The sequence below is a fragment of the Miniopterus natalensis genome, chromosome 9 (assembly GCF_054644295.1).
Source record: "Miniopterus natalensis isolate mMinNat1 chromosome 9, mMinNat1.hap1, whole genome shotgun sequence".
Lineage (NCBI taxonomy): Eukaryota > Metazoa > Chordata > Mammalia > Chiroptera > Miniopteridae > Miniopterus > Miniopterus natalensis.
This window is the reverse complement of record NC_142089.1, coordinates 57,916,959-57,937,484: the sequence shown is the minus strand read 5'-3', so window position 1 is coordinate 57,937,484 and position 20,526 is coordinate 57,916,959. Positions and strand designations below refer to the sequence as shown.

General features: G+C 41.7%; 1 protein-coding gene across 2 annotated transcripts in view; it reads left to right on the top strand.

Moving 5' to 3' along the window:
• Positions 1-20,275, top strand: part of TGFBR3 (transforming growth factor beta receptor 3) — a 183,838-nt gene extending 163,563 nt beyond the window's left edge. Inside the window, exons 15-17 of one of the 2 annotated variants that reach the window (XM_087820584.1) lie at positions 7,874-7,915; positions 10,268-10,372; positions 16,885-20,275. In XM_087820584.1, the coding sequence (XP_087676710.1) occupies positions 7,874-7,915; positions 10,268-10,372; positions 16,885-17,003 (266 nt within the window). In that variant the 3' untranslated portion in view covers positions 17,004-20,275. Of the gene's footprint in view, positions 1-7,873; positions 7,916-10,264; positions 10,373-16,884 lie in introns of both variants that reach the window. The other variant, XM_087820583.1, reaches the window with a different exon arrangement.
• Positions 20,276-20,526: the final 251 nt, after the last annotated feature.

Sequence of the window (20,526 nt, the reverse complement as noted above, 5' to 3'; positions counted from 1 at the left end):
TGGTAACTGGGAGGACAGGCCAGCCCAGTCTGCAGAGAGACAGAGGTGGGCTGTGTGGGGCTCTCAGGAATGCACGTGAGGCCCTGTGGACTGATCTGACAGGAAGCAGTATCACAGCTCCAACCAAGGGCATGAAAAAGCAGGAACACACCAGGCAGCTATCAACAACCAAATGTCACATGGGCAGCTACAGTTCTCACTGTCTGAAAAAAGCCCGTGACTATCCAGAAACCTGGTCTAAAGGTGCCAAACTAAGAGGAGGCAGGGAGAGCTAAAGTGGATTTCAGGCCTCTAGGGTAAATATTTCAGGCCTAGAGCCCCAGGCTGCCTTCTGCCACCCGAGAGACAGAGAAAGCCCGTCACCGGCACCCAGGGCCTTGACAAAAGCCAGTGAACAGCCTGACTCTGGTTGCCGGGCATTAGCTGGGAGACCTGCTGGATGGTGTTGACACCAGACCTAGGCTTGGGGCAGCTCTGAGATGGCATTTCTGGTCCGAGCATTGTTGGACTTGGCAGGACTGGGCAGCAGGGGCGGCCCTGAAGCAAACAGGACCTAACAACAGAGGCATGTGGATGCCGTCCCGTTGAGCGACCTTTGTGAAAACAGCAGTGGCATTCCTATTGTCATATCTGGTGATGACATCCGCCCCCTCCCCAGAAACATGGTCACTTCAGAAAAGCAGGAGAGGGTAGTGGGGAGGGCGCTGGCTTAGAGCCAGGAGCTTGGGTGGTAGCTCTTAGCTTTCCCCATAACTGGCTGTGGAACTTTGGAGATCTCCTCTCATGGCCTCGGATTTCATTTTCTTTATCTGGAAAAGGAGGGGTTTGGACCAGCTGACTTCCAGAGGCCTTTCAGCTGTAACACTCAGCTATGCTGTCTGAAGAAGCAAAATAGTCTTTTCTTCATTCCCCAGCCACCCAAAAGTTGGTGTGAAATGTACATATGAGATGTTTATTGGTTCCTCAGTAATGTTTTTATTGTTGTTTGTTTTGCTTTTTTTTTAGGTTGGTTTTCAACCATTCAAAACAGGTATAGCAGTCTTAGTCTTTCAATAAATGAATTGTCCAAATAGTTCCTTGTTTATTAGGCCCAGGGGAAAGAAGAAATTGTGTTGTAAAGTGTATCACAACTGGGCAACAGCTGGCTCCGTCTTATACTGTGAAAGTAATTTAACAATAGCAACAGCTACCTCCTACTCCATCTGTTACTCTTACCTGTTTTGAGAGAGGTAATTCCACTGGTAATTGAAGGCAGCAGCTTGCTTTTTCCTATGCCAGACAATAATTAGGCATTAATGTTGCAGCAGTATAACTTCCAGTAATTCATTCATTCTTCTTTTAAGTCTGGTGGTATTTTTCTAAGTAATTCCTCTTGTAAATTAGGCAATTGCTTTTATTTAAACTTAGTGTAATTATCCTGAAAGTTCAGTGTTTTCTTTACATAAAGTTCAAGAGGGAAGTTTTACCAGATATCAAAGCACTTTCATGAGATTTGCTGATCGAGACTAGATGTTGGTGGAGAAGCATGTCGTGACGAAAGTTCATTGCTTAGATTTGTTGAACAAATTGAGGAGGTTAGACTGTAGGCCACTTCCCAGGGGCTGTATGCAACTGAATGGGGTAGCTTTTCTGACAGTTTTCAGCTCTATGAGTGACTCCTCTTACCTTTTATGTTTATTTTTCTTTGACTCTAAATGATTTCTCCTCAGTGCAGGCCGTTCGAGTCTGTGCTTTTCCTCTGCCTCTCAGTGCACTGGAATAGTCTGTTGAAAAGGGAATGTGACATTTGCCTAATAGCATTTGTTTATTTGAATAAGAGGACCATGAATTTTTTTCTTCCTTCCAGACAGCTTTGTGTGTTACTATAGTAAGACACAGATACTATATTCTCTCTGGAAGTGGGCACGTCTCCTATTGGGATTGACATTTGGGATAAAAATTTTCTAACCAGTGGGACGTTTCACTGTCCTGTTACTACACAGGTGCTCTTTGAAGGCCATCAGAGTTATAGCCCTCCGTGGTCACTGGGTCCATCGTATTTCTCAATACTTGAGTTTTCTGGGTCAGCTGATAAAGGCTCTCATTGTCAACTTCATAGCCAGGCAGAGGTCTGCTCAGGGGCGACCACTACCAATAGCATGGACCCGTTTCAAGCAGGGTTTCATCCTTCTGTAGACAGGGAGAAGAGACCATCAAGACTAAATAATTTTGGGTGCCTCCTCTGGGCCACTGTTTTTGTTTGTTTGTTTTAAATAGATCTTTATTGTTTTCAGAGAGAGAGAGAGAGAGAAACATAAAAGATGAGAGAGTCATTGATCAACTGCCTCCTGCACGCCCCCAACTGGAGATCGAGCCCTCAACCTGGGCATGTGCCCTGACGGGGAATCGAACCGCAATCTCCTGGATCCTAGGTCGATGCTCAACCGCTGAGCCACACCCAGGCGGGCTGGGCCACTGTTTTTAATGGAAGATTCCTGAGCTCCTGCAGCACGTCTTTGCCACTTTAATTTCTCAGTCTCTTGGGAGTCAGCGTTGGGTGAGCATTCTTTGGCTGTTTAAACTTTCAGCAATAGATGACAGTGATGGAGATGATGATTATTTAACATTTATTGAGCATTTACTTAATACAAGGTTCTGTGCTAAGTACTTCATGTGGGTTATATTTCATCCTTTTAGCCCCTTTGTGAGGCAGGTATAGGGTGAGGCTAAGTAACTTGGCCAGGGTCGCGCCACATCTGAACGGCAGATCCTGGATTCAACTCCAGGCGCTTTGATGCCAGAGCCTGTGCTCTTAAACCCTGTGCCTTATCCTAGGTAGAAGTTGATTCCAGTTTTTAATGAAAACAAGTGTAATGTAATTAACCCTCTGTGAACTGGAAAGAGGCTGAAGAATTTTAAAAAGAAAGACTTTTCCCCTGAAGGGTTAAGATATTTGGGAACATGTAAACAATTTAAGAGAGTATTAAAGTTTAGGGGAAGTCCTCTGACTTTGAATTGTAACTCACAAAAACACCTAGAAAACATGAATAGTTTATGCGTATTATGGTTTATGGCAAAACAATTAAAATAGTTGAGGCAATGCCATCCTGCCATATTTTCTGACATATTTTGAAGTATAGGCATGTGAGTGCTATTTGCTTTGGATGCTGTGACTACTTTTTACAGCAGTTGAGAACACTTGGGCTTCCACAATAAAATTGGTTCTACCACGTCAGTGGTGATTTTTTTTTTTAAACAGTGAAAGGGAAGAATAATTGTTTCTCTGAAATGTTGGGCTCTAAAATTTTGGGCACATACACAAAAAATGGGGCACAAAAGAACAATGAATATCATGTCGAATTTGCCATGATTTATATACGATACGTAATTATCAGTGAGTTAAAATGAGCGCATTAAATGTTTAAAATACTGAATTTCCCCCCCATTTTTTTTACCACATAACTTTCTCAAAATAAAAGTGCTCGGGACAGCACCCGGCATATCATGGGCACTCAGTAAATGTTAATTTCCTTTCCTTCCCTGTAACCTCTCAGCCAAACCAAGTTTCTGGAGGGAGGTGGGGAGAACAGGGTGGAAGGGAAAGTTGTGAACGTCAGTTGGAAGTTAATCCAAGGGAGGCGTTACTTTTTGGAACACATTCTATTTTTCCAGAACAAAAATACTCTAAAGCACCAGCCAGGTTTTGTCCTCAGGCTGAGGTAGAGATGAGGGGAAGCTGAGTAGAAAGAAATGTATAAATGCTGAATTGACAGACCAAGACATTCTGTTTCTATCCCATAAGGAAGAAGAGGTATCCCAGGAATTTTTTTTATTTTTATTTAGTGTGCTTCACATTTAAAAAATTTTTTACTCTGGAAAATTTCAAATATATACAAAAATAGAATAGAATGAACTCCCATGAACCCTCCATCTGGTTTCAACAATTACCAATTCGTAGCCAATCTTGTTTTATCACTTCCTGCCCCTGGATTGTTTTGAAGGAAACCCAGACATTTAATTTCATCCATAAATATCTCAGTATGCACCTCTAAAAGTTAAGACCCATCAAAAGATCCCAAGTAGGGAGCCGATGATCAGATCACAATAATAAGATGTACATGATATTTACGGTTATTTATTCTCCCAAAAATGTTTATTGAGTACCTATTATAGGCTTGGCATATAGTAAATATATTACCCTGTGTTTAAGGCCTTTACAGTGTAGTGTAGAGTTTCACAGCCTCAGTACTATTGACGTTTTGGTTGGATACCCCCCAAATGGCACTTGCAGGGAGCTGTCTTGTGCACTGGAGGGTGTTAAGCAGGCCCCTGGCTCTACCCACTAGCTGCCCATAGTGCACTCCTCCATGATCAGCTGTGACCTGGAATGTCTCCAGACATAGGCACATGTCACCTGGAGGGCAAGGGGCAAAAATCACCCTAAGATGAGAACTATTGATCCTAGTGGAAGGATATAGATAAGTGACCAGGCAATTGCAGTAAATGCCATAAATACTGAAACAGCCCAGAGAAGGGGCTCATTTACAGTGAAGTAAAGTTAGTAAAAACTGTATCTTAAATGTGACCTGCATGAAGTCCTCCTGAGTCTCCACCTTCTTTATCTCTCTGTCCTTCCCTCCTTGCCAGATACCAATAGATGTGGGTACCAGTTGGGCACCTTGTTTCCCTTTGGGTCTGCTCGCTTCGAGCATGTTTAGGAGAACTGAACTGAAAGTCGGAGGCCAAATCTGTGGTCAGTTACTCATGCATAACCCCAGCAATGTCCTGTTTATGAAAACCGTGCCTGCCACTCCAAGCAGGAAAATTTTGGTTCTAGAGGTTGACCAAAATTTGCTCAGAGTATATGAAAAGATTCAGTTCAGAACGTTGATTATAGTTTGTTCTTTCTGTAAAGAAATCTGTATTGTTAAAATTCTTTTTACAATAATAGCTAGGATTCCTTTCTTACAATCTTACCCTTAAACCCAAAGTAAATATTGTTGTGTCCACTCTTTTCCTTGCAGCATGCCAACTCGATTACAGGGTTCCAGCAGAGATCAAACTCCCTCAGTTATACATACTCCCGACTTATTAGGGACTTTGGAACAAAGAAGTTAGAGAATAAAATCCTCCAACCTCAGTTCTGTAGCGTGTGCTTGTTATTGTTTATGCACAGAAATCACAGAGCAGCTTTCCCCCCGGGACATAAGCAACAATTTTTTCTGCTTAGCTCTGTGAGGAGGCCCCCATTTGGGGTGGGGGAAGAGGGTTAGATCATAACATAAGTTCATTAAGAAATTTAAACCAATGCCATCCATCACACAGGCCTTGCTGTAAAACCTAAATTCTTACATGTGAGGTCTCCTTGGGGAAGGATCATTATTTAAAACCTCTTGGGGATTCTGAGTGACAAAACTGAACCATGGGTAGTTAATTGGATGGAACTGTTCCCAGAAGTGTGTGTGTGTTTCTCACACGATGCACACTGTGGAGACCTTTAAATGCCTTTGGACTTAGTTCAACAAATCAAATCACTGCTTCTCGAAAGTAGGGAGAATGTTGTGGTTTAGCTGCCCCTATTTCACAGGGTTCTTGGGAGTTTAAGATGAAAAAATATAAGTGAAAGCTTTTTTTTCAGTTGTAAACCACTATGCAAATGTACAAATGTAAAGCATCACCATCGTTATTTTATTGCTGCCAATGAGGCTGATAAGACCAGTCCCCCAGGAAAGAGTGTCTTATGGGCATGTTGGTGTGTGTTCTGAATACTGAATTAAATTTCCTTAAAAATCACACAATTACTTTAATTTTCTTAGTAATTTTATTTAAGTGTAACTCATTCTAGTGCCACCATAGTGCCCAACTCCGGGAGGCGCCATTCAGTGGTAGTGGCTCTGATCCTTCCAGTATCTTTCCTTCCCCTAGAGCTGGACCAGGATACCCCGTGCTGCAAGGGTGGGATCAGCCCACTGAGGTGGTTATTCCTGAGATTTTACAATCCTATGTTGCTTCTTTATTTTTATAAACGTCAACTCAAACGCTGCTTGTTTTTGCTCAATTTTTCCAAAGTTCTTTTCGCTTCACTGTGGATTCCAGCACAAAGTGTGTATTCCTTCTTTACTGAATGAAAATGGAGATGAAAAGAGAGGTGCTCAACACTTACCACTTTTAAATTCTAGAGAGAAGGGCCAGAGCCTGTGCCAGGACTCAGTCCCCTTTTTCTATAAAGGACCGGATAGTGACTGTTGTCAGCGCAGGGCTCGTACAGTCCCTGCCTCAACTATTCGGTGCCGCCGCCTCATGAAAGCAGCCAGTCTAGGTGTACATGAATGAGCATGGTTATTATGTTCAAATAAAACTTTATTTACGGAATAAATTTGAATTTCATAAAATTTTTACATGTCATAAAATGTTACTTTTGATTATTTTCAACCATTAAAAAATATATAATGCATCCTTAGTTTATGCACCATATAAAAACCAGTGGACCACGGTGTGCTCCCCCGGCCCCTGCTGTTACCGCTGCTAAGGAGAGTGAGTGGCTGTGCATCGGGAGCTTCTTGGTCACTGCTCCCCAGCTAAGGACAGAGCAACACTCGCCAGCCATTTAGCCTACGAGGCAGAATCTGGAATTCTGGTTCAACCCCTGCCCTGATGCTTTGCAGCTGTGACCTTGTGCTGATCACATGATATCAGAGTCTCAGGCTGCTCGTTTGTAAAAGAGCGATACTTATTTTTCTCTGCCTCCCTCGCAGGGCTTTGTGAACTCCAAATGAGATCATGGCTATGTAGCACTTTCTAAACACGAAAGCACTGTAGACATGTTGAGGCACACAGGCATTTTCATACAGTCTTATTCCAAGTTTCCTCTATTGCCTCCACTTTCAAAAAGTACGTTGACATTCTTACCACCCATCACCAAACATTTCTGGCAGGCCTGTTGTATGCTGAGCAGATTAAGAACTAGAGTCTTCCCTCGGGGGGGGGGGGGGGGGGATAGAGAATTATGATGCGAGTGGTCCATGCGTATCAGAAGAGGGAAGGAACGAGCAGAGGTCAGAAAGAGCAGCAGCCCTGCTGGGTGGACATGGGGCAGTGGGAGAGTCAGAAAGGCCTCCCAGTGAAGATGCCTCCAAGGCAGGTCTGGGAAGGTGGGTGTTTTAGGGATGGCTTACCAAGGGTGACAGCAGGAGCAGCGTGGAGAAGGTGGGAAGCTTAAATAATATGAGGAGCCCAGCACAGGCGAAGGGCCCCGTTAGGAAAGGAGGCTGGAGAGAGGTGTAGAGGAGGGAGGCAGAACTTTGTGTGCTGTGCTAAGAGTTTGAATGTTTTTCCTGTAAATGAAGGTGGAGTCATTGAGTGGTTTAATCGGGGCAATAGCGTAACCCCCTCTGGGCTCTGGACAGTTCACTCTGGGCACATATGGAATTGGAAATATCGGGAGTAGGGGCAGTGGGGGAGACGAGAGCAGCTAGGGAAGCTCTGTAATGGTGCAGATGCGTGAGGAGCTCCACTACGGGGCAGCAGTGTTAAGGGTACAAGAGTCAAGGTGCTCTTGGAGAACTCGCGATACACTGGGGGAACGTCGTGTTCGAAATAACTATCAAGGTATACGCACACACTCACAAATTGTCAGACTCAGATGCCTTAAGTTTAGGTGTTTGCCTTCAAGCTTTTTGCAAATCGGAGAGCCTGTACAATTGATCGTGAGTCCGGTGCTTAAAATTTCCGAATAATCCCTGGTATAGTTTTGGTGTCTAAGAGGACAATGGCCAGAGCTTTCACAAAGTGTTAACAAATAGAAGAGTGTCAGTCTCTGCCAGGATTTTGATGACCTTTTGCTTAAAACTTGATTTCTCTGTATAATGCATCGTGATTTATGTTTTTGTTTCAGAAACAGGTCCAAGCGTTAAGGAACCGAGTCCAGTTTCTCCACGTAAGTCTTCATGCAACTATTTCGAAATAGAGCCTCCTGGGCTTTTATAAGAATGAGTTGGCTATGGGGCATTTGCCAAACTTTGAGTTCTGATAAGGAGACTTTGCTCTTACTCTCCCTCCCTGCTTTTTTTCTCATACTTTCTTTTTCCTTTCCTCTGTCCTTATTTCATTCTCCTCTCTTTTTCCCTCTGTACCTTTGCTACTTTTAAATAAGAACTTGCTGACCCGTTGGCGTGTATGACCTTAATGGAAAGGTGGTAACTTTCTTGGGTTTAGAGAGAGAAGTTTGTTATTTGCGTACTTACATCAGTTGTGATCTGAAAGCATTCACGTACTGCTGTGGGAGTGGTTTGCTTTACCTGGCATCAACAGTGTTTACCTGCTCAGAGAAGTAGAGCCGAGGCAACTAGTTGTCCCTTCAAGACAATCTCTAGTCCAAGGGGTGTTGGGGGAGATGACTTGTAAAAAAAAAAGAGAAAGAGAGACACCAACTACTACAAAATGATGCATTGGAAATTATCTGGGCCAATTTCATAACTTTATAGGGAAGAAAACTCTGATCCAGAAACAGTTAAGTAACTTGCCCATGGTTGTAATTAAGACGGAGGGAGGACTAGAACCTGGGTTTTCTGGCTGTACACCCAGAGCTCTTGTAGATGATGCTGCCTTGTGAGAAGAATCTGTGCTCTTTTTCCTTCCCTAAAACTCTCCAAATTAGTCTCTGTGTCTGACTCCATCATATATGCATGAAGTGTCAGTCTGGAGAATTCCTTAAGCCATTCTGTTAAGTGAGTGTATTTCTGTAACAATATCATGGAATAGTATCACGGACCCAGAAAGAGACGCATATGGACACATGCTCTCATACTTACCTAGTCTGGTTTTCCTAAGTGACATCTCCATCTTTAGAATTTTAGAATGTTTTCACTAAAAACTTTTAATCTGTAGGCATAAAAAGACAAGTCATCTTTTAACATCTGTTCTGCAAACTAGATTAAATTAGGTGGCTTGGTTCATCTTAGCCTCCAGAGAGTTCTTCCCTTTTCTTACTCCTTCTAGGGGATCCCCAACCCTTTCACAAACTCCTTTCGTTCACGCCCTGCCTTCAGGAGGTGAAGTAGGGTTATCCCCATTTTTCAGAAGTTAAATGAACACCAGAGGGTTCTGGCTAGACAAGTAGGGACCAGAACTTTGAATTTGGATCCTTCCAAAATCTTCTCCAGCATGACATACTTTTCCTGCACCTTTTCTGGAGCTGCTCAAGGGTCACATTTGTCTACAGCTGGATCTTTTACACTGAAGTGAGTTGAAAGGCAGAGATTTAATTTATATAGAGATCACCTGGAGTCGCTTCTGACTGCAGAGGAACATAGAAACAGTACTGAAATAATGGGGAGAGCCTAGAGCTTAAATTAATAGTATAGAAGCAGAGACCTTAGACATCTCTATTCTACTGAAAACTCCTCTCCCTTGAAAACTGATTTTAACTTTTTACAAGTGATTCAAAGAAGGTAGTTCTCTTAAATGAAAGGAAATGTTCTATTTCTGGGGCCTGGAGTTAATTTCAAATATAAAAACCTTTGCCAAACAGAGAAACAATTGGTTCTATTTTTATGTTTTGCTGACCACAAAACTGACATCACTCCCCACTGAGAGGTATTTCCGTTCCCCTCATAGAAAGATCATGGTTGAAAAAGTGTTAAAAAGTAGGTTATTTTAAATGACACAATATGTAGCTGTTAAGATTGAGGGTTTACTATGAGGATATCAGTGAAATGTTGTAACCCGCAGGAATAGTTTGTCTTTATTTTACGTTTTCTCTTCTTCACCCCTTTCTAACCGTTATCTTTGCTTCTTTGAAATGTGCATGAAAATATGTTTGTAAAGTACCTGAAGTGTGTTTTCTGTGCAGTGTCTCATTGTTGGAAGTGTTCAATGAGTAAAAAGCAGTGAGTCAGATTTTGATAATGGATAGTCACCTTATTTTCCAGAGCATCTTAACCTCTGAATTTTCAAGCCTCTTTTCCATTCAAATAGTAGGTCCTCAGACTGAGACCATGAACCATAGACTTAAGGTTTTGCAGAGTTTACCAATCTGATTTTTGTTTTAAATATGTTTGTTGCTCAAAATAATTGCATATTGAGGATATCTTGGAAAGCTGACCATTTTTCTTCTGAGAAAATAATTGCAAGGTATAAATACAATATATTTTGTTGGAATCCTCATTTTATCCTCAGATTTTATCAGTCGGTGCTCAGCTTTTGTGACAGTGCTTGTAAAACAAATATAAAATTTCAACATATGATGCAGACTAACTTAAAGTGTGTATTGGTTTCCCTTCCTCAGCAGTTTTCCATGGTCTGGACACCATCACCGTGATGGGCATTGCGTTTGCAGCATTTGTGATTGGAGCGCTCCTGACGGGGGCCTTGTGGTACATCTATTCTCACACAGGTTAGTGTGACTGTTGAGTAGTAGTTGGTTGGTGCACATCCCGGGTGCCTGCCCCACTGCAGACTCTCAGTGTTCCGTTGCATGGATGAATGGATGAAATAATGGGTGAAAGAGAGAGAAAGTTCATTCCCCCTATTTTCACATTTACGTATTCGGCATAAAGTAGGTTTTGCAAAAATGTAATTTGCTTTAAACAGTTTTAGGAAAAGGGATGTTTAAACTACTTATGTTAATTGCAATTGAGATGTTGGTGAAGTTTAGCTTCTAATAAAGCTATTTTGTGGTTTGGGTTTAATTAAAGGAAGGTAATGTAGACAAACTGGAAATATAAAGTATTCCCCCAATGCTAAAGACTTCAGTATAGAAATATAAATGGGCAGGAAGTGAAAAGGGAAGCCAAGATTTCATTACCACATCTGCCAAGGTGCTGAGCACTGCCCACCAGAGTCCCTAACCAATGGTTTAATCCAAAATTTCTCAACCTTTTAAAAATTCATACCATGTCCTCTTTGATAAACATAAAAGTCTCACTTCTTTCTATAAAGTTATTTAAAATTTCAAAATATATTTTCATGAATTGTAAACAAACAAAAATGGTGAAACAAAGATTCTTGTTTTCAAGTTATGCTCCTCCACCCCTAAATTTCTTTTTTTAAATATGTTTTTATTGATTTTCGGGAGAGAGGAAGGAAAAGAGAGAGAAACATCAAATAAGAGAGAAATACCCTCAACAATAAAGATAAATTTTTAAAAAAAGAATGAGAAAATCCACAGAATGAGAGAAATATTTGCAAATCATATATCTGATAAAGGGTTAATATCCAGAACATACAAAGAACTCCTACAATTCAACAACAGGAAAACAAACAGCCCAGTTCAAAAATGGGCAAAGGACTTGAATAAACATTTCTCCAAAGAAAATGTACAAATGGCCAATAAGCACATTAAAAGAAGCTCAGCATCACTAATTATTAAGGAAATGCAGCTCAAACTATGAGGATACCTACTTCATACTGATTCAGATGGCTAATATAAAAAAAAAAAACACAGAAAATAACAAATGTTGACATGAATGTGGAGAAATGGGAACCCTTGTGCATGTCTGGTGGGAATGTAAAATGTCGCAGCCACTGTAGAAAACAGTTTGACAGTTACTCAAAAGTTAAATGTAGTATTACCATATGATCCAGCAATTCCGCTTCTAAATATACACCCCGAAGAACTAAAAGCGGGAACTCAAGCAGGTACCTGCACTCCCGTGTTCATAGCAGCATTATTCAGAATAATCAAAAGATGTAAAGAATCCGGCCCGAATGTCCAGTAGGTGATTGTATAAACAAAATGTAGTATATACTGCACATGCACTAAAATATTATTCAGCCTTTAAAAGGAATGAAATTCTAAACGTGCTATAATGAAGATAACCTTGAGGACATACGCTAAGTGAAAAAAACGACAAATACTGGATGATTTCATTTATGAGATACCTAGAGTAGACACATTTATGAGACAGAAAAGTAGAATAGAGGTTACAAGGGCTGAGGGGCGAAGGGAATGAGTTTATTGTTTAATGGGTACAGAGTTTCTGTTTGAGATGATGGAAATTAAATAATGGTGATGGCTGTTCAACATTGCAAATGTTCTTAATGTCACTGAATTATACACATAAAAACAGTTTAAGTGTAAGTAAATAAGTAAGTAAATAAATAGAAATAAAAATCTGTAAATTTTCATTTTGGTGAGATTTTTCCTCTAGACCTATGTTGGTTGCAATTTTATACCAATTAATGTCTTGATCTCTTGATATCCTAATTGTAATTGTTTCATAAGCTCACTCCTTTAGTTTAGAGAAGTTTTCAGTCACTTTTTATTGATTTCAAAAATTAGCCCTCCCCATTTTCCAAGCTAAAAGACCTCCCTTTTGCAGGGAAAACTCTGTAAGGGATGGGTTAGTTGTTGTTATAATTTATCTTTACTTGAAACTTGCCTTTGTGCCCCTGAACAGGATGCACTCAAAGTTTGATGATAATAAGAGAAGGAACAAGAGAAGGCAAAGGGAAAGGGGGTGGGGGACAGGGTAGGCCGCCCTCTGTCTGTGTCTGCACAACCTAATCCAGGTATATTAATTATGTTTCCCTTTAGTAAACATGGAGATGATCCCAACTCCACAGGCTTATTGAAGGTGAGAGTGCACGTGAAAAGCTTTCTGAGATCCAAAGCCTTACAAAAATATAAGATATTTAAGGTTGCTTAGATGTGTAGGCAGAAAAAAAATCTGAGTGGAAGGAATACTGTGTTTCACAGAGCAGAATGAAATTCTGGGATCTTGAATTCGGTGTGCCTATTCCAGTCCCTCAGGCTTCTACTCAGCAATCCTCAGTGGAACAGACCGTGTGTTCTTGAAGCACATGCCCAGGTCAGGTTACTCAGGTCTACCTGAGTCAGGTTATTAAGAGCTTTTAATTAGGAGCATCTCTGGAGGTTTCAGATGTTTTTAGAGAGCTGAAGTTTCTCCAAGCTCCCACCTCTGTCCAGGTGAAGAGAGAAACAGCAAGAGATAGGCTAACATGTGACTAAGTAAGAGGCAAGAGACTAAGTCTGAGGATCAGGAAAATGCAGCTGGAACAGATGGGAACACTGTGGTGTGACTGCAAAGGCAGGGTATGCTCTTCACCCAAGGGCTCAGGGTACGTTAAAGTGAGATACCCACTGAAAACCCAAGTGTAGATGCACACAGGTTGGCTATGCTGCAGGAATATAGACAGAAAGTGGTAGGCAGGCCATGGAGAAAGATTTTAATTCCTGCCTTGGAACATTTCTCCTTTTCCCCATAACTTATAGCAACATCTAATCCGCCCTTCCTGCTGAGTCTTGGCTGCAAGAGAAGGTCTTCGAGCTTGGAGAGTGGGGTGGGACAATTTTTGAAATTGATAAATAGTGATTGAAAATGTCTCTAAACCAAGGGTAGTCTAGTTCACTCTCCTTACAGGAGTGGGTTTGTGAAATAATTACAATTAAGATACCAAGAGATTAAGATATTAATTGGTACGGAATTGCAATCAACACATAGACCTTGAGGAAAATACTCTGTCTTCTTTCCAGCATCAAGTAATGTTAAATCTAAATCACCCCAGGCATATGGTTTTCAATCCAATGCTTAAGTATCTCCCAAGGAAGAAATTCCATACATTCCCCCTATAACTAACAGATCCTCGGAATCAACAAGTTCTTTTCTGCGTGACCCAAATCCCTATCACCCTGCCATTTAAACTCATTTCCTCATTTTCTGCCCTCAAGGGAGAAAAAGATCAGCTATCTGTTCCTCTTTGTAATTATCCTCCATGGGCAATATTTGCAAATAGTCTCCTTTGAAAGGGCTAAATAATCAAGATGCCTCTCACCTTTCTCTAAAATTCTTCCAGTCTGTGGTTTCCCCAGAGAGCCTCCCCATGTGAATGACATCTTTCTTAAATCAAGTTTCTTCCCCAGGATCTGCCATGCTGAAAGTCTTAAAGATAAGGAAGGACCCAGTTGTAAAGTTAGACCGCCAAAGAGGTGGCAAGAAATCAGATCCAGACAACTCCATGCCAAGCTAAAGAAATAAAACAGATTATCCCTTAAAAAAATTTTTTTTTCTGTTTCTGAAAGCTTCTCTGGCAATATGTAGGCTCAGCCACAGAGCTGGGTAGAATTAAACTTTGTCCTAACACACCCTCCTTCTGAGTACCCCATGCACCAAACGCCTCTTTCCTCTACTTACTCCCTGTTCTCCAAGCCTGTCTTCCTCAATGTGGTTGAGATTTTAGGAACAAAACATGAACACTGAAGACATCTCCAATGGCCAAGTTTGGTATTTGCGAGCAAGACGCTGTCCTTAAACCCCTTGCATTGAGTGGGCCTATTCTGCCTAACCCTGAGGCCCTCCCTGCCCATCTCCAGAAGGAGGCTGATTGTATTTGTCACGCAAGGGATATTTTAGAGAAAGTCAGTGCTCCAAGAAGTCAGAGGTCACCCAGGGTTTTTTTCATTTTTTAAACAGAAGCATCTGCACATTAAACTTCTCTTCTCATGGCAACTTTTTGTGTAGAACCACTTCCATCTGACAACAAAAAAGCCTTTTTTTGTAATTTCTCAAAAGGTACAAGTTTTTCACAACTTGGTTCTATTGAGAAATGTCATGTCTTAGATGTGAAAATAGTCACAGAGGTAGAAGGGGTCGTCTAAAGATGGTCTTTTCAACATTTCCAAGCAGATTCACAGGCAGATTCCCCTTGGCACACTGTCGGCCCAGGTCAGTGGATTATTAGGTTAAATTGACGTATGCACCTTGATGAAACGTATCCTGCCATCTTGAGTATAAGGGGCTTCTTTGTTTTGTTTTGTGTGGGTTTCATTTTGGACAGTGCTTTGCATCAACAGCACAGAGTTTCCAAAACTCAGGAAGTTGAAAGACCTTTGTAATGGGCACTGATTAAAATAAACTGACATAGCAACAAATTATATTCAGCAAATAGACATCAGAAAGCAAGTATTGAGACTTCCTGGGCAGGGAGTGGTGCTGGCACGTTTCCTGAGTGTGACTGAATAGTCAGGCACGTGTCGAACTCTGGATGGGACACACTCGTCCACTGTCAGTAGCGAGCCAAGGCCACCTTGCTTGAACTGCTCTCAGGCTGAGCAAATGAAGCCCAGGTGAACAAAAAGGGGCGGTCGGAGTGTTGTCTTACCTCCTGCTTTTCTAATACATCCTTTATTTAAATGGGGAAGATATACATTTAGAATGCTTCACACAGCCACATCCGTCCTTCTAATTAATAACATGAGGAGGCAGCTGGGTGTGGGTGAACATGTGAATTGTGAGAAGGCTGAATTTTTAAAGTGTATCACGAGTTGTTTGGGTCCCTGGATGTTTGGTGTTTTTTTTCTTTGTTTTTCAGTTTTGGTGGCGGGGAGTGTACGTCAGAATAACTAAGAGATTTGATTTCTTTCTAGAAATAAAGCTTGCACTGTGGGGAAAGTAAATTTGTGGCAGAAAGTCACTGTCATTGAGGCCAACTTGCCCACCTCTAATCACATACACACAGGACGGGTAGAGGGCGGTACTGGGGAGGGTCAGAAGCATAGATTGCCAGAAAAAGAAGAGGGAAAATACAGTGTTTTTCTGCTGCTACGGAATACTGACCTCCTACCTTCTCTCCATCCCACCAATACCAGAAGAAAAGATAATCAGAGGAACTATAGCAAGGGCCAAATATGTGAGAAGCACTGTAAATGCCCTGAGGTGGATGCAAAAATGTGTGTTGTGGCTGCGGGGTTCCTGAAACGGGCGGGGAGGCTCTAACCAGACGCAGGGGCATGAGCTGCTTCTACCTTGTGCGGAACTGCTTTTTTGGCGGAGGCTTTTGAGGGGCCCCTGGAAGGGAATGGCAGTAACAGGCTAAGTTCCTGTACTTGGAGGGCAGAGCCTTTGCTCGTGTGTTTTCAGCTGATAGCTGTGTATTTTCAGCGAGACAGGAAAGAGGAGGCTCTTCCATAAACAGACGGGAGGGGGCTGGGGGGAGACTGCTGACCAGTCCTCTATGACATTTGCACTCTGACTTTTCCAAGAAAAAGCAGTGTTTGTCATTGGAGAGCCTTGATCACTTTTCCTACCTAGAGTCATTTCTGAGGGCTGCCCTGAGGCCAGTTTCACTGAAGAAAAAACTTAACTCTAGAGACTTCTGCAGTGCTAAATGCAAACCATGTGTGTGACCCCGGGTTTCCTCCCTCTGCAAAGCACTGCACATTTGGCACAGGGATGAGTTTAGCTGAAATGCAGTGGGGTATGTAATGAAAAGTGGGATGTTTACTATGTTAGGAGATACTCACTGCACCCTACAGGGAGCCTCAGGATGGGGGGAGTGTGTCCTGGCAGCTGCAGTTCCCATGTGTGAACAGCTGAACTCTTTCCCCAAAAGATGTTTCTGAGAGTAGGCTCCTCCACCTCCAGCTCTTAGGTCCTGTGCTTGGGGCACAGGGCTCTCTTGTTTGGCGAGGGTGAAACCTAGGCTTCGCCACCTCTGTTTTGAACACATTGAGAAAGGGGTCCTCAAACTGTCAGTGGTTTCTTATTACAGTTTCAAGGTCTCTCCTTCCAAACCCTATGGTGAGAGGAGATGGACAGTGTCTCCTGAATACAGGTACTGGTCAGTTGGATCACACAGTCCAGGTGGCAAAGGTTTCTTCCAAAGTTGTAAGCACTGAAATCCTGGGGATTCATCCTCAGTCATCAGGGGTATTAACCACTGTAACTGCCTGTCAGCCAGAAAACAGTTCTCGCTTTCCCGTGCAAGAGACTTTAAAAACAATAACGCCAACAGACAGAACAACCGTGTGGTGTAAGGCCTTCAGGTCTAGTTGCTTCTGCCCACGATTGAGAACAGCAGATACAATGGCAGAGGGAGAAATGGTCTTTCGGGAACGCACACACGCATAACGTGTCTTTCTTCGCCCCCTTTCTTTACCGACTGCAGGGGAGACTGCAGGAAGGCAGCAGGTCCCCACCTCCCCGCCGGCCTCCGAGAACAGCAGCGCGGCCCACAGCATCGGCAGCACGCAGAGCACGCCCTGCTCCAGCAGCAGCACGGCCTAGCCCAGCCGGCGCTGCCGAGGGCGCGGCCCGACAGCGCGGGGTCCACGCTCCGGGAAGGCTTGATCGTGGTTCCTTTGTAAAGGGAGAGTGAATTTCAGTGTAAACATCGTCTGTTGTATTTACCCCCCCGCCCAGGGCTACTCTGAATGTGACCCCTGGACTTCTGTGTGAGAAAGCTAAGGTCGTGGCCTTCTGCACCAGCCTCTCACAGGTTTGGGGGTTTTCAATGTGAAACACATGCCAGTTTTTTAAATGCTGCTTTGTTCAGGTAAGAACATCTATAACGTGGGGCCCTGAGTTTTACCGAGACTTCAGGAGCTGGTAAAAGGATAAGCCAGATAGTAAGCAGAACCAGTGAGATGTGGCCAAAGATTCCTTTGTAACTGAACCAAGATGTAAAACAAATGCTTCAAGACTTTCTAAGTGCATTCCTCCATGTGTAATTCGCACCTTCTGGATGCACACTTCTCACCTTGCTACCACACCCTGTGAGGGCCATGTGTGCTTAATAGGTGCTGCCCTCAGGGACTGCATCCTGACACACATCGAGGGGACATTCCTTTCTCGTGCCCTGGGCCAAAACCAATGCTGATTGCATTCTCAGCTTCCTCCCTCTTCCCACCCCAGCACACCGACTGCAAAAATGTCTTAATGCAAATCTCATATTTCTCTATAGGCATATAGAAATTGAAAATGGACAAAATCTGGAACTGCAGATGTGTGTCCATTTATTACATTGTGTTCTGATAAATTAATGTATAAGGGCAAAAATTAGTTGTAAAATTAAGGAGGAATTTGCTCGGTGATATATATGCCAGTAAAAGTACATAATATTCATCTGGCACATTCATTTTCTCAGTTAAAGAAGAAAAAATTAGTTCCCCCTTTAAAAATGTCCTATGCCTTTAGAGTTGAAACTTATTCTTAAATATACTTGGGAGAACATGTCACCTTTTGAATAGACCCTTTTGTAAAAACCAAGCTCATGTAAGATGCAAATGCAGGGCAGATCCTGTTATTTGAACAGTGTCACCAATTCTGCCAAGAAAATGCTGAGATAGAGAAAAGGGCACTCTCTTGGATTGATGTAGTTCTCTTGCCTTAAATATATCCCAGACTCAAAAAGGATTTAAGGTGGAAAAATGGAAGAAAATGGAATAACATCATACCACTTTGCAGCTTAAATAAGCTCAACTGATACCTCTATGTTAAAACAGAAGCCAGAGGAAAATTTCCATGCCAAATCATTTGCTACTGAGGATAGCTTCATTGCAAATATTATTCTTTTTCCAGAATCGCCCCAAACAACTCAACATTCTACAAATAGAACAGACTAGATTCTACCCCAAAATATTCAGAAGCAAATCTCACTGCCCTTATAGTAAGGAAGTTGTTGTTGTGCCTGTTTCTCTGTGAATGGAACCTTCAGTAGGAAATGTTGATGACACCCAAGACCTAAGGGCAATGTCTACAAGGGAAACAAGGTTGCCCAATTGTAGAGTAATATTCCGATTGATTTGATAGGCATAGATATTCAATCAGGACAATTTTAACCAAAAGAAATAACTTGAAGGCTAAGATTTCCAGGTTGCACATTGAAAATTTTGCATATTTCCACATACAAATGAAGATATAAGATTAAGAGAATTTTTTTCCTTTAGTTGACTTTTTTTAACATAAGGGTATCAGAGTAGAGGCCCTAGATTACGCTACCTGTGTTTGAAAATAATGCGCTTTGCCTAACCTTCAGCAGAATGTATTGTTTTAGCATATTCTTTGTATAAAAAGGTTTAAAGATGTCTTCAAAGAAGACTAGAGTCTTTAAGTCACTTATAGCTATATTTTACTACAAAAAAATTGTGTATAAAGATATATTTAAGTGTTTTAGATTTTTAAAAAGTTACTCGATATGAAATGTTTAATTTCAGTTACTGTGAATTGTTTTGATCAGTTCTTTGCTTTAAAAAAACAAAAACAACAAAAAAGAAAACACCCTTGCCATCCTGTTAAAAAGAAAATTAGCTATTAAGAAATATTAAAAGATCCAATTTTTAGATGGACAGGGTTAAAATTTTTTGTAATATATTTAAATTTATATTTTTTAGAGAGATGCTACATTGCCAATGATTTTATAAGTAATTTAAAATTAATTTACAAATTTATAGATTAAAACCAAAAGATTTTAAAAGAAAGAGAAGAAAAAAGTCAACTTTTATTTGTTTGGGTCTGATTGTCAAACGTATTATTCAGATCAAGAAATCCATGTTGATACAACTTGGTCCGTGTTCATTGGAGAGTGAATGTCATTAAGTATTTCTGAAATGTTTCTTTTAAAATGAGCATTAAAAAAAATAGTGTTTTCTCCCTAGCCTCTTGTTACAGCATTTCCAATTGCTTCAGACTTCACAGTTTTAATACAAAATACAAGCTCAACTTTATAACACATTTTGCAAGTTTCTATAAGACTGTTGTTATATTCCAGTTAAACTCTTCTATCTGCTGTCTTTTGTTACTTCTGCAGGCTACACCCTGAATTTGAAGAGGCCGTTTTGTTTTGTTTTTTTGATGCTAATGTTGTTGAAATGCTCTAAGCTCCAAGGCAGATTGTCCTGTAACATCCTGTAGCTTTTCACCATGTGGGGTTTACCAGCTGTTACTCTGTATTTTAAAGTCAGAAACCCCTTCTGTCGAGGCTGTTTCCATAGCATTTTCTGAACCACCACCGCAACAAAAATGGCCCTTTTCGTTGTCTGCAGTAAGATTGTAAACCCATTTCCTGTGTGTGTTCTGTAGCGGGCGTGGCTGTGAGCCCGTGGGGGTGCCCGCACTCGCATGCCAGTCTTTTCCTACTGTAACTACCTCATGGTGTGAATGACGGTTGTACTGCTGGTTGTGTTAACAGAGCACATTTTGTTGGGCGAATCGTGTGTGTGATTTTTTTTCTCTTCCCTGTTTGTTTTAGCTGGGGGTTGTTCATGAAACTGACAGATGTTTTTCTACAAAGGTCTATTATCAGTTTCCAAATACAATACTTCTCTCTTCTGGTTTTTCCTGAATGAGCCTTATTTTGTTGCTGTTTTTCGTCACCTATGAGGGTAAAAAGAGTACCCTTAAAATCCCTGTGGCCAGTTTGAACGCCCCTGTTGTATGTAGCCTTTCCTCTGTTCAATGTGTTGGCAATTTGTGAACATGCTTAGATGTATAGTTTTGATAACCACAGTTTTAAGTACTTTATTTGTGCATAATAAAAAGATATATATCAATTATTAATACATGTCGTGTTTGGTCATGTTAAATTCTGCCCTCAGGCTGATGCAACCCTTTCTCATTGGAACTTCCTCCTGACTGTATCTTCGCACCGAGCTGTGCTAACGGGGGAGGGGCTAGGAGGGTACCCGGGGCTCCCGAGACAGAGCAGAGGGCAGGGGCGACGGCCCAGAGGGGGAGGGAAAAGCTCTTCTCGGAAAAATATGGCAGGAGACCTAAAAGTGGGCGTCAGCTTTGGAATCCTTTCCTGGGCTTT